This window comes from Fukomys damarensis, unplaced genomic scaffold (assembly GCF_012274545.1).
Source record: "Fukomys damarensis isolate Sample0158 unplaced genomic scaffold, DMR_v1.0_HiC HiC_scaffold_9, whole genome shotgun sequence".
NCBI classification, from domain to species: Eukaryota; Metazoa; Chordata; class Mammalia; order Rodentia; family Bathyergidae; genus Fukomys; species Fukomys damarensis.
In genome coordinates, this window is record NW_022900921.1 from 39,463,176 (window position 1) to 39,479,940 (window position 16,765).

General features: G+C 43.5%; 1 protein-coding gene across 2 annotated transcripts in view; it reads right to left on the bottom strand.

Moving 5' to 3' along the window:
• Positions 1-20: 20 nt before the first annotated feature.
• Positions 21-16,765, bottom strand: part of Mertk (MER proto-oncogene, tyrosine kinase) — a 104,179-nt gene continuing 87,434 nt past the window's right edge. For both annotated transcript variants that reach the window (XM_010638182.2, XM_019209614.2), the window contains exons 15-19: positions 16,268-16,386; positions 9,814-9,923; positions 7,533-7,692; positions 6,857-6,993; positions 21-984 (exon numbers count right to left, since the gene is read on the bottom strand). In XM_010638182.2, the coding sequence (XP_010636484.1) occupies positions 495-984; positions 6,857-6,993; positions 7,533-7,692; positions 9,814-9,923; positions 16,268-16,386 (1,016 nt within the window). In that variant the 3' untranslated portion in view covers positions 21-494. The remainder of the gene's footprint in view (positions 985-6,856; positions 6,994-7,532; positions 7,693-9,813; positions 9,924-16,267; positions 16,387-16,765) is intronic.

Consider the following 16,765-nt stretch of genomic DNA (forward strand, 5'->3'; position numbering starts at 1 on the left):
TCTCTTTAAATAAATATATTATGTATTTTTATTTTTTATGGTGCTGGAGCAGAACCTAGGGCTTTGTACTTGCAAAGCAGGCACTCTAGTGCCAAGCTATACCCCAAACCCTATTATTTGTTTTTAATGGAGACTTACTTGATGACATTCAGAAGATGCTCTGGGACCATGGAATTTCCTTAGTTAAGAAAACAAATACTGCACAAAAAGCATCCGGCAGCTGGGATTGGTGGTGCACACTTATAATCCCAGGACTTTGGGAGGCTGAGGCAGGAGGAGTGTAAGCTTGAGTTCTGCCTGGGGAATTCACCAAGACCCTTTCTCAAAAAACTAAAAGAAAAGAGGCTGGGGGTTGGGGATGCAGTTTAGTGAGAAGGCCTTGGGCTCAATCTCCCATACCTCAAACAAAGTTCAAATAAAAACATTAGGCAGAAATGGATCCTCCTAAGGCAGGAGAAGGCACTTGGGCTTGGCACATCTTCACTTTGCTCGGCTCACATCAGGACTTCTGACTCTTCTGGGGAGTCATCGGCAAACAAAAGTTCATCTGGGGATGTGCTGCCCAAGGGCAGCGTGCTACAGTGGGACCATGAGCCACGATTTTGTCCAAGTCTGTCCTCTGGGGCTATAGCCAGGCATGTGGAGGCCTGATCGTCCCACTCCTCACTGCCTCCATTCAGGATGTACCTTTCTTCCTGAGCTTTGTTCTCATGGACCTCCGCCTTGACCACACTCACGGCTGCACTGGGGGTACAGGAGGCAATGATGGAGTCGGGGTCGATGTTCATGTCCAGCTGAGCAAGTGCCAGGCCCTCAGCCAGGCCGTCACAGCTCTCTGGCAATGGGGTGTTCACATAGATGACAGCTGATTTGTCCTGTGCATCAGGCAAACTCTCTGAGAGCTTTTCTAGCTGCAGCCTCAGCACTGAGAAGGTGGGTCGGTCCAAGGGGTCTGCACTCCAGCAGGAGAACATGATTTCGTACCTGAAAGTGAAGGAAAGGTGAATGTCTCCAGGCATGGGACCCAGTGCCCTTAGGGCTATTTGTTATCACTGAAAGCCCTAAAAGGTTCACCATCACTGCCTCGGGCGCTCCCACCCCTTTGTCTTCATCTAATCTTTAATTTAATCACACTGTAATCAGCATTCATTCTACTTTTGATGAAAATTATTGGGATTTTTCTTTATAGTGGCTTAATTTCTATTCAACTTTTGTAAATGTTCCTTGGGCATTTGACAAGAAAGTGATTCTGGTTCCAAGGAAAGAGGATATTTGGTAATTACACCTACCCTTTGCATATAATGAATCGTTAAAATTCCTTCCTTCTTGCCTTCCTGCCCTCCTTCCTTCCCAGTACTTGGCATTCAACCCACAGGTGCTCTACCACTGAGTTACATCCCAGATCTTTTCACTTCACTTTTTCATTTTGAGACAGGGGCTCCCTAAGTTGCCCAGACTTGGCTTGAAATCTTCCTGCTTCAGCTTCCCTAAGTGCTAGAATTATAGTCATGCGTCATCATGCCTGGTGGTCCCTTCATTTATACAGAGTTTAGCAAACTACGGCCCATCAATAAATCGGTTCCATTGACTGCTTTGCAAACGCTGTTTTATTAGAACACAACTATATCTTTGTGTCTCGTGACTACTTTTGCTCCAATGGTTGTACAAGAGGCCCACAATGCCAAAAATATTTACTATTTGGCGCATTACAAAAAATGTTTGCTGACCTCTACAGTATACATCAAACTGGGCTGTGATCAAGGGAGCTGAGTTAGACGGGGCGCTGGTATCACTAGGGTTGGGAAAGCCAAGACCTGGGGTGCCATGTGGAGGGCAGGTGTATCGAATGGAGTATCTACAAAGTAACTACAAAGGAGGGTCGACAAGGGAGCACAATAAGACAGAGAAATGACAATTAAGAATTTCTAGCTGAGCAAAGGAGTGAGTTACACCATCATTTCATTTTGATCCTTTTTTGTTTTGAGAAATTGATATTTAATACCACTGGATTTTTAAAAATGACCCGAATTTAAATGTATGCCATATTGGTATTTATGAACAGAAATATGCAAGTCCCATATTTACACTTAAAAATTCTTTGGCTAATTCTACCATTACATGGTGCTTTATCCACAACAGATCCCAACCATCTAGACCTCTATGCTCTCCTTTCATTTGTCTACTTGTTCAGTCTCTATCAACACTCACTCACACTCAAGAGGTGGGAACCCTACAAGTGCCATGCACAGGAAGGGATGGAACCTCATAAACTCAGGACACGGCGACAGTCGCAGGCATGACTCCCGGCATCACAGTCCTGAGTGTCATTTGAAGTATAGGAGATCTCTTTCATTTTCTGGTCTTAACCTCAGTAGATGGTCACTTAGGCTTGGCAAACAATTTTCGTTTCTGCTTTTGAGGTTTTCATGGTGTAAATCAATTTTGCATGACTCCTTGTTTTCCACAGAGCCATGATTGTTTGCAGTCTGAGATGAGCTTTGAGAAATTCAGTCCGTGGGGACATAATGTCCTTTTCATTGCCATTTAATTTATTTTTACTTATTCCACATCTTAGAAGAAAGTGTTTAAACATTCTATATATTTTTTTCACCTAGAATAATAGTCACATGACTTTGATATTTACTTTCATTTTATGTTCGATAACTTTATAAAATATAAATATGACTTTTTAAGACACAGTAAGCATATACTGTTTTACAGGCAATTTTATATATGGGCAATTTTACAGTGGTGATCCAAGGTGATTAACAGAAGGTCCTGCACCTGTTAGGTAATAAGAGGGCTGGAATGTTTAGTGATTTAAATTTTATGGAAGGAAAAATAAATTCGGTAATTGCCATTGTAAATGGTCAGTTTTGTTTTTCTGTTGACACTTTGTAAAAGATGTAATCAGGGCTGGGGATTCGGCCCAGTGGTTCTGCTGCCTGCCTTGTAAGCTCAAGGTCCTGAGTTCAATCCCCGGTACCAAAAAAGAAAAGACAATGTAATTATATAGCTGCTGAGGGGGTTACTCAATGGGTAGAGAGTTTGATTTGTGCAAAAGGAGTTCTGCAGATGGATTGTGGTGATGGTTATGCAACAGTGTGAATGCACTTGGCGGAACTGAAGTGCACACAAAGTGCATTAGATTGTAAAATTTTATGCTGTGTAATCTAACCTCAATTTTAAAGAACGCTCTCCGATTACAGGGTGGCAGTGTGCAACACTGCATGTCTGCTCCAAGAAAGGACGCCCACCTTGTATGGGCTGTGCGCCATGCCAGTGTCTGATTTTAGCTGCTCTCTGGCCAACTGAGACTCTCACCTTTTCGTTTTCTGAGCCTGGGTTGCGTCAGGTGGAAGGGGAGGGATGGGCAGATCAGTATGTCGAGGGGGGCTTCCTAGAAGTGGAGCAAGTTGTGAGCTAGGGCCCTCCAAGAACAGGGGGCAGCGGCCTGAGACACATCTAGCCCTGTGCCAAGCAATACTGCAGGCCCTCAATGCCCAGATGCAGGAAATCTGAGATTGGCACAGGGTGCATGTGTGTAAGTGGGGGGGGGTGCATGGATCACAAGGGCAGAGCTGTGAGAAGTGGCAGAGAGCCTCTGGGGGAGCCCCAGGAAGGAGCCCCTGATTCTTAGCTCCAGCTTCTAGGTGGTGACACAGATGGGGACATTATCAGGAATCCTGTTGTGTAGAGCATTTACACCTCACAGCAGTGCTGCTGGGAAAGAAATCCAGGCCCCTGCCCAGCAGGCAGCTGAGGCTTGGAGAAGAGAAAGACAGGGAAAGACCCACTAACAGCCAGGGGCAGAGCTAGTCCACGAGCAACCAGGGCCCTGATTCAACATCGACTTTGAGCCATAACGCAAAATTCTTCACTAGTGGCCAGGGATTTAGCTTAGTTGTACAGCGCCTGTCTCATAAGTGCAAGTTCTTGAGTTCAATCCCTGGTACTGCAAAAAGAACACAAAAATACTTCACTGGACCCTGGCTTCTCAGCTAGCACATCCACTGACCACACATTATCTCACCCCCGTTTTATGGATGAGGAGCCTAACAGGGTGATGCCATGCCCCAGCATGGGCTGCATCTACCTCCTAAATCCAGTGCTACCTGGTCCAAAGTCCGGCTTCATAGCCATTCAGCCACATCGGCTAACAGGTCAGATCCTGACAACTCCAGGTTTACTCTACGGGAACTACAGGTTGATTATGTCTAGAAGCATGCTATGATCATATAATAATTTTATTTATTTATGTATTTAGTTGTAGTTCTGGGATGGAACCCAGGGTCTACTGCTGAGCTAATCCTAGCCTGATTATAATGTGAGAGAGGTCACCGCAGTTGCCACCCAAGCAATGTACTAGAAGCCTGGGGGTGAGGAGAAGGGAGAGTCAAAGGACCCACACCATCCCACTCACCCAGTCCCTTCTGCCAGCTACCACTGTGATGAGTGGGAGTCCTGGCATCCTACATTTGGCAGCATCAGCAATGGGAACAGAAGAATAGGGGGCTCAGAATGATATCTGTTGGCTGATGGGACTCAGGGGAGCAAAGGAAGAACAAGGCAGCTCCCAAGGACAAGGGAATTAGAGCCATTGCTGGGAACATGCAGCCAGGTGGTGGGGAGGGTCCTGAGGGTTGCAAGGCCGAGGTGAACTCAGCGGGGCACTGTCCCACGAAAGCGGGTAAAGACATAGTAAAGAGTGGCACCTAGGACAGTGCAGAGCAGCTTGGTCACTCTGACATGGGGGTGGTGCTACGAGGAGGTGCGCCCCCAAGACAGGGTCCGACAGCAGGGTGTGAAGGGGCTCTATGAGTGACACTGTTCTACTTCACAGAGTTGACTTGAAAAACCAAAGGGCAACAAAGCACAGGAGTGAGCTCATCTCAGCTATGTTTACACAGCAATCCCAGACAGCAGGCAGAGCATTCACTTCGTTTTTTAAAAGGAAATGCCCTAGCAATGGAAGCGCAGAGCCTTCTCTGGGGAAGATGTTGCTTGCCAGCATCCAGATGCGAGCTGAGACCAGGAAGAAGGTCTGTTCACCAGGGCGCTGGCCACAGCTGCCTCTGCAGGGGTGGGGCCAGCAGGAATATGGAGAATTTAGGCTGTCTGCATCTGCCTGGCTCCCCAGTCACACACAACAAGGGTGCTGACTCCGCCACTCTTGCCAACTAGCCATCTCAAAGAACACAGAATCAGCATTCCCTTGTTTGGGTTTCTGTAAAACATCTAAAAATCACAATGTGATGCAGCTCAGACCTTGCTAGGACCCAAGCTCATCACTGCAAATGTGAACTTTCAGTGTACTGGGAAGGTGGAGAAGGAACTACAACAGAGCTCTTCTCGGTACACATTGTTTGATGGAAAGTCCTCCTCATTTTCAGAAGCAAACACAGCCCTTTAAAAAACTACTGTAAAACCCTAGAACTAATTTAATAAGCATTTCAAGATGTTTTTAAGGGGTTTTCAGTGTTTGTTTCTGTTTAATATTAAACATATACAAAGAATGTTTAAATTGTAAAAAAATACAGCAAAAGAGGCACTGCTATGAATCCTCCCTAGGAACACCATGCCCCCCATTTCAAACACACTTATAACATCATCTTTGACACTTTCTGGAGCAGTTCTGGAAGTTCTCTTTCTACCTTATTCACTGAGTCTAGCATCTTCAGCAAAGTCAAAGTCAACTTCTGAATCTTCCCCAAAGTCAAAATGACCGTAAAAAGTAAACCTTTTGAATTGATTCAGAACCTTGAGGCAGACATGACAGCGAAATTAAGGACACCTATGGAAGAGGAGTTCTAGAGCTGCTTTGCAAAGCGGTAAGAACAATCGGACAAGTATGTTCCAAGCAAGCAGGAATAGGATTGAGATGATGTGTTATTTATTATGTTAAAATTTTAAAAATCACCATCACTGTACTTTTTTTTTAATCACACCAAGTGTGGCAAGAATGCTCCTCTACAAGCCTAGGCCCCTTATTATGCAGGGAGAAGACTCGCCAACAGGACAGGTTCACATCACTAAGACACAGGCAACATTACAAGACACTTATGAAGAGGCAGCAAGGTGCTTGGGAGAGAGCACTTTGGAATGGCGCTAATAACAACTGGGATTATTTCATGAGCATGTCCTTTGTGTACTCCTAAAGGCTGAACATTCCATACACTTCTTTATTCAACCTTTTTTACAAAAGCTTTCTGGAGAAAATACCACTGTACTACTTTTGTGGCTGATAATACGAGGCACAGAGAGGTTAAATCAGCTACCATGGCCACACATATGGCTGGTTAGGAGGCAGAACCTGGCTTGTCCTCCCTGGGGAGTGGGTCTCTTGTCCATCACATCCAGCCTTGAGGATAGAGAGGGCTCTGCCTGGACTCATATCTGGTGGAGTACTGTCTTCCAGAGAGCATTTTACAACTCATTTCTAGGCTCACTTTATACCAAGAGCATCATGCTCTCAGGTACAAGATAAGGAGCCACACTGTTAGAATAGTCCCCAAGCAATTCTGATGACCAGCCTGATTTCCAAGTTTCTTGATGAAGGATATGAATGAGATAGGCATGTCTGAAATGGTGTATACAATGAGAAGGATAAGGGGAGCCAAGGGAGGTAGAAAATCATTCCAAAACCTCACCCACTATACACTAAACCGATTTACTGATAGCTACACTTCCCAGAGGTGCTTAAAAAGCACCTCAAATGTCTGCAGGTGCCACTCTTTGCACATGGCCACCTGGCTAACAGCCCCCGGTTCCCCAGTGGCTGTGTGCTGCTCAGGTCTTTGCAGAGTCAAGTGGCTGCCCATGCGGGACACCCAGAGGCACAGAGATGCTCACTCACAGTTCATCCAGGCAGTCCTCAGGCTGCCTCAGCCTGTGGCCATGGAGAAGGTAGTCGTACATCTCGTGGTTCTGGACTCCGGGATAGGGTGTCATTCCCCGCGTTGCTATTTCCCACATGGTCACGCCAAATGCCCACTGAGAACAACAACAACAAGTTAGGATGCAAGTCTTTTCACCAAGGCTGAATGGACCTTTTCTTCAGGAAAGGTCACTGCCTTAAAGCCCGGATGACTGTGTACAAAGCCAGCAATTATGTCTGAGACCCACTACTGTCCCAACATGGCAGCAATGTGGGGTTGGAGTATCACAGTTCCCCATTTTTACGAAACTGTTCTGGGAAATCTGATAAAGGCAGACATAGCCTCGTCTCACATTAGCATTGCTTAATGCTCTGCTTCACTGCTGTGACGAGTTTTCTCGGGCCAACCGCGTGATTACACATCACCTCTAATAAAGCATATAGTTTCAAAGAGCCACTGGATGATACACTCTCAAATTATGTGGATGTGACATATTTTAAGTAGTGGGCAGTTAGACCTTTTATAGCATTAGAGGGGGGGAATTAATGACAGTCCTATGAAAAACACAGATCTTTTGAATGTCACCACCAACATTTCTTGCTGTGTGCCCCCACCTCTGCATAGAGGGACCCAAAATCAAAGCCATGTACACACCACGTCACTTTTACTCGTGTAGACTCGATCTGCGAGGCTCTCTATGGCAATCCACTTCACAGGCATCTTCGCAATGCGGCCTTGGCGGTAGTAATCGCCGCTGTAAATCTTCTTAGAGAGGCCAAAGTCGGCCACACAGACAGTCATGTCATCTCGCAACCTACAGAGAGCCAGTTCCTGTCCTCAGCAACCTCAGAAGCAAAGCCTGTAGTTGCAGGTCTATATGAGATGCAGCCTGAAACATTTATACTAAGTGATAGGGCGGGGCAGTTACTATCTCTGCCACTCCGGTCTGTGTGGGCACAGGCCCAGCAAGGGTCACCAGGCACAGCAGCTGGGGACACTGAGGGGACACAGACGTAATGTGGCAGGAGCAGGAGGAGCAGCAGCTCCATGTGGACTGATGCCGACCCTCTGTGGACTGAACTACTGCTCAGGAGTGCTCTGGCCTGGCGTCTGGAAGAGGCTTTGGTTCTGTGAACTAATGGAACCCCGGGCAGGCTGGGGGAGGAGGGAAAACACAGGCTGGAGTAGGACATGGGGGCTGCTTGCTGAGGTGGCCAAGTGAATGATTGAGGGATTAAGTGGAAAAGTAAAGCAACATAATTACTTACAGTCCAAAGTATTAAAACAGATCCTTGACGGGGTTGGGGATTTAGCTCAGTGATTCCACTGCTTGCCTTGCAAGTGCAAAGTCCCGAGTTTGATTCCCAGTCCAAAAAACCCCCCAAAACCAAAAAAAACAGAACCTTGACAAGAAGGAGAAAAAGAAGAGCAGAGGGGAAAGAGGGACAGGAGAAAAACATGAGGAAGAGGAATGGGAGGAGGAGGAGGAGACGGAGGAGGAGAAGATGGAGGTGGAGGTGGAGAACAGGAGGTAGGTCACTAGCTTGTTCCTGTTTGCTTGACATTAACTTGTTTTTGAGTCTTTAGGACTGCTTTGAGGTCTTGAGCCTCCTGCCTTCTTGCCTCCCACCCAAGTGCTGAGATTATAGGTATATGTCATTACATCCAGCTTCTGCCTGATAATGATTTTTAAAACTAAAAGTCCCACATCCTGGGAAATCTCTCAGGATAAACTGGACAGTTGGTCACCCTACCTGGTGGGGAAAAATACGAAGGAAATTTTAAATATGAAAAGAAAAAAAAGTTTTCATGAGTTTTCCCTCCATAGCAGAAAAATATTTAAAAGCAACAACCCCTCTGGTACTTTAAAAAATGAGGTGAAAGGCAAAAGTCATGGAGGGAAGTTGAGAGGAGGGAGTGACAGGCTCCACGGCCACATCTCCGACCAAGAAAAAGAAATGAGAACATAATGTGAAGTGAAATAAGGCCAACACAAGATTACATATCGCATGCCTTCTCTTAGATGGTAAACTCAAAGTATTAAACACATAAATAAAGAGCAAAATAGAAGATAGAGAAGTAGGAAGTAGGGAGAAGTTCAAATAATTCCCCAATTTCTCTATTCTGTTGTTGCAACAATATTTCAATACATATGCTAATTTGTTTTATCTATACTACTAGTTTTTTCTTAATTCACGGAAAAGAAAGTTTTGTGCTACTTTAAACAATGACAATACACTCAAGCAACACTTCTAGCAACGGTAAGCTTAAAAGCTTAAAAGGGAGAAATAGGTATTGTCTTCAAAGGCTTCCAGACATAATGGCTCCTTCATTTCCTTCAGTTCTCCATTGGAGAACTGAAGACCCAAGTTCTCATAGAACGAGCCTTTGCCTGGTGTATGCACAAAGCTTTCCCACATATACTCACGGTATGAAAGTTCTTTACAAGGAAGCCTCAGAGAGAAGTGGAACAAAATCTTCACAACTTTTAGCAGGGTCCCTTAAGTTATGTAGGTCATTACTTATTATTGCTGTGATAACACTTAACATAACTCTGGGTGCAAAGCTAGCTGAGGGTCACAAAGATCATATCTAGTACATGTAGCTGAGAGAGCGAAAATAAAAAAGTAATCACAGGACAAAGATTTAGATGCTAACCAGACTCTTGGAGGCAGAGACAATGAAGACCCCCAAGCAAAACCCTAACCAGTCAGGGCCACAGAAATTCCACCCCAAGCAAGCCACACTGTTCCTTCCCAAACCAGCTTTTCTCCATTTTTATTTTTTTAAAAACTTTGGCAGTACTGGGGGTTGAACCCAGCTATACCTCCAGATCTCCCTCCATATTTTCACAGCAGTAGGTTATCTCCCCCAGTTTCACAAAGGTCAAACAACCATAAGGTCCAACACCCGCCAAGATGGTCCTGGATCTTACATGCAGTTTCGAGCAGCTAAATCCCGATGGAGAAAATTCCTGTTGCTCAGATACTCCATTCCCAGGGCAATGTCCACCATGAATTTCAACAGTGTCTGCAGAGGAATATGCTAGGGGTGGAGGAAACAAGAAGAAAGACTGACATTAGATGGAAAACTTGGAGAGGATGTTCTTGCCCTTTAAGGTGTAGGAATGGAAGAAGGAAACAAATCTCCTATCTGCTATAACAAATTTGCTTTTAAAGACAAAACTTAAAAACTCTTAAAAACTTCTTAGAAAAATCCACATTCTCTCCTCTCCATCTTTGTAAGTATTTACAGTGATTAATATTTTGTTTCTTCTCATAAGTTATGAGACCAAAGATGACTTGCTGCAGCCGTTTGAATCAGTGGAATACGGCGTCCATAGCAGGCAGATGAGAGGATTGGGGAGTGGTCTGGGCTCAGTAACGGCCGGCTGAGTCTGTGGAGGGGTACAGTGTTCGGGAGGCAGACAGCCCACTTAGTAAGATCTGTTTCAATTATGTACCCATACCTACTATCGTTTTTCCAAATCCCCCCTCCTCCCATGCTGGGGATCAAACCCAGAGCCTCCCACACTCTAGGCAAGTGTTCTACCTCTGAGCTAAGGCCTAGACTTTCTGCTATCACTCTATTTGAAATGTTCTGAAAGATGCTTTTCTTCTTACAGGCAGCAATCAAGCTATTCTTCATACTTTATCATGAGACCAAACTGCAAGAATGTCTTTAGGAGTATTCCTTGTGTTTCACTAAAGAAATCCTATAATTTTCAATAGTCTAGCATTTTATCTAATGTAAAAATCAAACTAGATTTCTGTGCTAGAAAATCTACCTATGAGGCTGACTAATGTAGACCTCCACATAATAATGAAATGTTTCATGCAGTCATGGCTTACCCCAAGTTTCTGCTATTGTGAGTGGATCCATCCAGTACAGAATCTCCCTAAGGTACTGGATCTGCCATGGCTTGTTCACCTTGGAACATGAATTTTCCAAAATGGCACTCATAAGGACAGTGCATTCTTAAGGACTTAGATACCCATCTAAGACCCATGTCAATTACACACTATATATAAAAACAAAATGCCTTAATTGCCCTTACCCTTAAATAACGGAGTTTTAAAAAATGGAAACAAATCAGGCATGGAAGCTTTATGTCCCTGTTCTGATTATTTGTTTTTCTGGATGCCAACTTCTAGGAAGGGATTTGAGTCCTAAGAAATATCAAGTCCTGCTGTCACTTCCAAAGGTGTTATGATTATCACACGCTATAAATTTGTGCTGTGGAGGGGTACAGTGTTCGGGAGGCAGACAGCCCACTTAATTTCCTATAATAATGTTATTCTTAGAGAGTGTAACTAACAGTCATTTAAAAAATAATTGTGTGGTATAATTAATGATTTTCAGACTGATTGCAAGACACAATAAACAAAAATCAGTTGTGTTTTTATACCACAAGCAATGAATAAAATGATATGAAATTAGGAAAGCAATTTCATTTACAGCAGAATCAAAATGAAATACTTAGAGATAAATTTAGCAAAGAAGAGTAAAACACATTCTGAAAAATCACAAAATGTTGAAAGAAATCAAAGATCTAATTAAATGGAAAGATAGGCTGTGTCTTTGTTGTTTGGAAGACTTAATATTGTTGTGATGTCAATACTCCCCAAACTGAGCTATTGAGTCAGCATAAGCCCTATCAGAATAACACCTGCTTATTTGTAGGAATTAACAAGCTTATTCTGAAACTTATGTGGAAACTCAAAGAATCCAGAAAGCCCAAAATAAGCCTGAAAAAGAACAAGCTGGAGGGCTCATGTTTATTGCAAACTTGCTACAAGGCAAATATAATTAAGACAGTGTGGTAAAGGGAGACAAATAGACATACAGATTAATGGCATTGAATTAAGAGTCCAGGAATAAATCCATGTACAGTAAAAGAATGGTCTTTTTAAGAAATGGTTCTGAAACAAGTGAAGAGTCACATGCCAAGAATGAAACTCGACCTCTGCCTCAAACCATACACAAAAATCACCTGAAATGAGTGAAGAATGGGTCAAGGACTTAAAGTAAAGTAAAGGCCAAGATTTAAAAATTCCTAGAAGAAAGCACAGGGGAGAATCTTTTGCAATTTTGGATTAAGCAATGATTTCTTAGATGTAATACCAAAAACACAAACACCCTTTCCCTGAGATAAACTGGACTTCGTCAAAATTAAAAGCTTTTGTGGGGCTGGGGATTTAGCCCAGCAGCACTGTGCCTGCCTTACAAGTGCAAGGTCCTGAGTTCAATCTCCAGTACCACACACACACACACACACACACACACACACACACACACACAACTTGTGTTTTAAAATACACCAAATTCCTAGAAGAAAGCACAGGGGAGAATCTTTTGCAATTTTGGATTAAGCAATGATTTCTTAGATGTAATACCAAAAACACAAACACCCTTTCCCTGAGATAAACTGGACTTCGTCAAAATTAAAAGCTTTTGTGGGGCTGGGGATTTAGCCCAGCAGCACTGTGCCTGCCTTACAAGTGCAAGGTCCTGAGTTCAATCTCCAGTACCACACACACACACACACACACACACACACACACAGCATTTGTGTTTCAAATGATACCATTAAAAAAGTGAAAAGACAACCCAGACAATAGGAGAAAATATCTGCAAAGACTATATCTGCTTAGGAACCTGTACCTAGACACACATAAAAATTCCACAACTTAATAATAAAAACATAACTAATCTCATTAAAAATAGGCAACAAATCAGAAGAAACACTCCTCTGAAGAAGAAATACAAGTGGCCAAGAAGCACATGAAAAGATGCTGACCATGATTCGTTATGAGAGCAACAGAAATCCAAATCACTATGAAAATGTGATTCACACTCACTGGAATGGCTAGAAGCAAATAGATAATTGAAGGGTTGGTGAGGATGTGGAGAAATTGGAACCCTCCTACACTGCTAGTGAGAAAGTAAAATAATGTAGCTCCTTTAGAAAACAATCTGGTAGCTTTTCAATAAGTTAAACATTGAGTTATTACAACCTGCCCCACTGATTCTACAGCTAGACCTATACCTAAAATAATTTAAAGCATATGTTGATATAAACACTTTTATAAAATTATTCATAGAGTATTCATAAAAGCCAAAAAGTGAACAACCCCAATGTCCATCAACAGAAGAGTGGATAAAAGGTAGTCTATCCACACAACAGAAGATTTCTGAGCCATAAAAAGGAGTGAAGTACAGATTCACGCACCTTTATTATGCTCAGTGAAAGATGCCACTCACAAAAGGGAAGGAATGAATACATATGATTCCATTTACAGTAAATGTCCAAAAGAGACAAACATAGAAAGACATAAAGTAGATCAATGGTTGCTTAGGTTTTTGGGGGAGAGGAGTACTGGAAAGTGTTGACTAAAGAATGTGGGTTTGGCTTTTTTTTTTGGTAAGATATGAAAATGTCCTAAAATTGATTGTGGTGATGGTTACACAGCTCTGAATATACTAAAAACTGCTGACTGGAGCATTTTAAGTGGTAAAATTATGTAGCATTTGAATTGTATCATAACAAAGCGTTTCTTCTTCTTCTTCTTCTTCTTCTTTTTTAACATACTGTTCCAGGAAAAGGGAGAGATAGAGGAAAATGGAGAAGGCTGTGGGGAGGAGTGGGTAAGCTTCTCTTCCTGTCCCTGGAGGCTGGGGTGTGAGGCTGTGATGGCTGGAGAGCTGGCTGTCATTTGTAACCACGTGGTGGACAGCTGGTCACAAGTGAAAAGGAACATGGTGGAACAGTTTTGGATACTTGATGATGTCATTGAGGACAAACTGTTGAGTGTAGCCCCTGAGCAGTGCTACCTCTGGGCTTTGTGAGATCCTGAATCTCCACTGTGAAGGCCATTCTGAACTGGGTCTGGTTTTCCATGCTGATGAAGTCACCCTTCCTGCTGCAGACACCCAGCACCAACATCAGTGCATCTTCCCGACTTTTTTTTTTATCACTTGTCTTCTGTCCTCCCACCTCGGTGCTTCTGTCACAAAAGATGCCCTACTTTCCTAAACCACGGGGCATGCTCACATTGCTCATTCTGTTCTTGGCTGTGTATTTATTTCACTTAATTTTCCATTTTGCTCTCACCCCTTGCTTGAGGACAAACATGATAGCAGTGTAGAATATTAAAAAAAAAAAATGCCCAGTCTGAATCCATCTCCTCCCTGAAGCTCTGAGCAGGTTGCTTGGTACATGTATAACTGCAGCTGCTACACTTGTACTGTCAACCTCTGTGACAACTGGGTCGCCTTCTCATGTGCCTGTCTGCTCTGCATACCTCCAAGGGTGCTGTTCACCCAGAGGACAGAGTGGCACTTGGAGCAGCCCACTGTCAGTGGCCACTTACAGGCCCTGACACCTAGGCTAAGGCTAGTCTCACAGGAACAAAAGGGCTTTATTCCAGGAAACTGACCAAATGGAGAGCAAAGATCTGAATAAAAAACATGATTTTTCCAGTTAATCTATGCACTCTGTGTCTTCCTTATCTATGGCTGCAAAGTATCAAAATACAAAATACATCCTTTTCTATATTTATAACTGAAGATAGCCTTGTACTTCTGCAAATGGAAGCTATTCATTAGGCCTGTGTAGTTGGCTTGCCTCACTTGTTACTTTGTTCAAAAGAATATAAAATCACAGCAGAACTTTTGGCAGCCACAGACAAGCTGATTCTAAAATTTATCTGGGAGGATACTGAAAGTAGGACAGCTAAAACAACTCTGAAAAAGTACAATAAAGTGGGAGGAAGTACATGCTGCAATTTTAAGACAGACTTACAAAGCAGCAAAGCTTTGGGAGCAGAGAATGGGGAGACAGTTTAATGGAACAGAAAGGAGGACTCAAATAGATCCGCATGTTTACAGCCAACTGGATTCATACAAAGGCATGAAAGTAGTTCAGTGGAGTAAGGATATGCGGTTTTCTTATAAACAATCATTATCTATATGCAAAAACCCAACCCCAAACAAAAAAACCCACCCAGAACCCACAAGTGAATCTCATACCTTATACAAAATTTAACTCAAAATGGGTCCTATATGCAAATGTACCATGGAAAAACTCACACTTTTTAAAAGAAAAACAGGAGAAAAACCTTTTTTAAACAATAAAAACTAGGATTAGACAAAGAGTTCTAGCACAATTTGTGAAAGGGAAAAGGGAAGCAGGTGTTTCTAATTGCACTCACCTGAGTCCTGCTAGTGACGGCAGCTAAAGGAACAAAGGGGATGGTGTTAGAGAATACCTCTGCTTTTACTAACACAGAAAAGGCAGGAAGAAAAGAAAGCCCCGGCGTACAGGTAGGGCACAATGCACACCTCTTGCCCAGTCCACAGGCAACAGGACAGGAGGACACAGTTTGCATTCCAGGCCATGAGGCCCCAAGGCCATGTCTCCATCAACTAAGCAATCTTTTGAAGTCAAAACTAAAAACTGCCCCTAAGAGGCAAGCCTCTAAGTCTGTGCTAAACTTCCTAGGTGATCCATAAGTGCCTCTACAGTGACATCCCAAATTGCTAGACTGCACCATCCTCATGGCCAGAAGCCTAAACATCAAGGACAATGTTACAGACATTGTAAGACTGTCACATGCAGTTCTCTTGTCTCACCATATTCGACTACAACTGATTTTTACTAGATTAAGACTATCAGGAGCCAGTTGTGAAAGTGCACGCTTGTTATCCCAGTATTCTGGGAGGCTGAGGCAAGACAATCACAAGTTCATACTCAGCTTGGGCAATTTAGCTACTTGGTGAGACACAGTTTCAAAACAAATAAATAAAAGGGCTGGGGTATAGCTCAGTGCAAAGGCCCTGGGTTCAATCCCCAGTACCACAAAACAAAAACAAAAAACCTATCAGGAAAGTAATATTCAAAAAAAAAAAAATCGGTCACACTTCAAAGGATGAAATCCATAACATCGAGAAGAGCTCTGCAAAATTTCTTTTAGGACAGTCATTTGGGCTTCAACTCATGATACTCCTGTCTCAGCCTCCCAAGTGGTGGGACTAAGGCATGTGCCAGCATGCTGGGCTAGAACAGCTATTAGCAAGCTCCGAAGAGTCTAGGCCTATGACAGGCATGATGTGCAGACTAGGAGCTGGGCCACCAGATCTCAGAGTCATTGAGGCCTTGGCCACAAGGCTGTGAGCCCATCCAGCTTCCCCCTGCCATAAGTCAGAGACAGTAATCCCCATGAGCAGGCCTGCTGTGAGGATGGACACCACAGGTCAAGCCCAGACACACAGGGGAACAGAACAAAGAGCAATGTGCTTTCCCTTTCCCCTGTGTCTTTGAAGTCGCCTGGGGCTGCCCCATGGAAGGAAGACCCAGAACCATCTGGAGGTGGCACAGGGACCATTACCTTTGGGCCCGTCTCCAGTCGGGAGTACAGTAAGTAGGTGTGCAGGTCCCCGTATTTCATGAAGGGTAAAATCACCATGGGCTTTGGGATGCCTTGAGAGCTCATTTCTATACACACGCCTGGAATTAGAAACAGAACCAGTCACAAAGAGCCCTTGTTTCATGGGACCAAAAAAGCCCTGGAGGACTACTGGCTGAATTGAAACCAGGTGCTGCCAAGTTAATGGTCCCACAGTGTCCTAGACGATTAAACACACACAGGCTTACTACACATTTATTTTTTTCCTCTTTCAAATTAGGGGCAGTCTTGCATGTGAGCTCTCAAAAAAGTCAACTTGTAGTAAATACAGCCACCTAGAGATCTAGGAGTTTTTGTTGGGCTGAATGTAACTGAGGGTAGTAACTGTCTTAGAATTCGAGGGCAAACTGGTTTCATGTGATAAATACTGAATCATATGAAGAAGTCTACTGCAACCACATGCTTTAAATTACTGAAAGA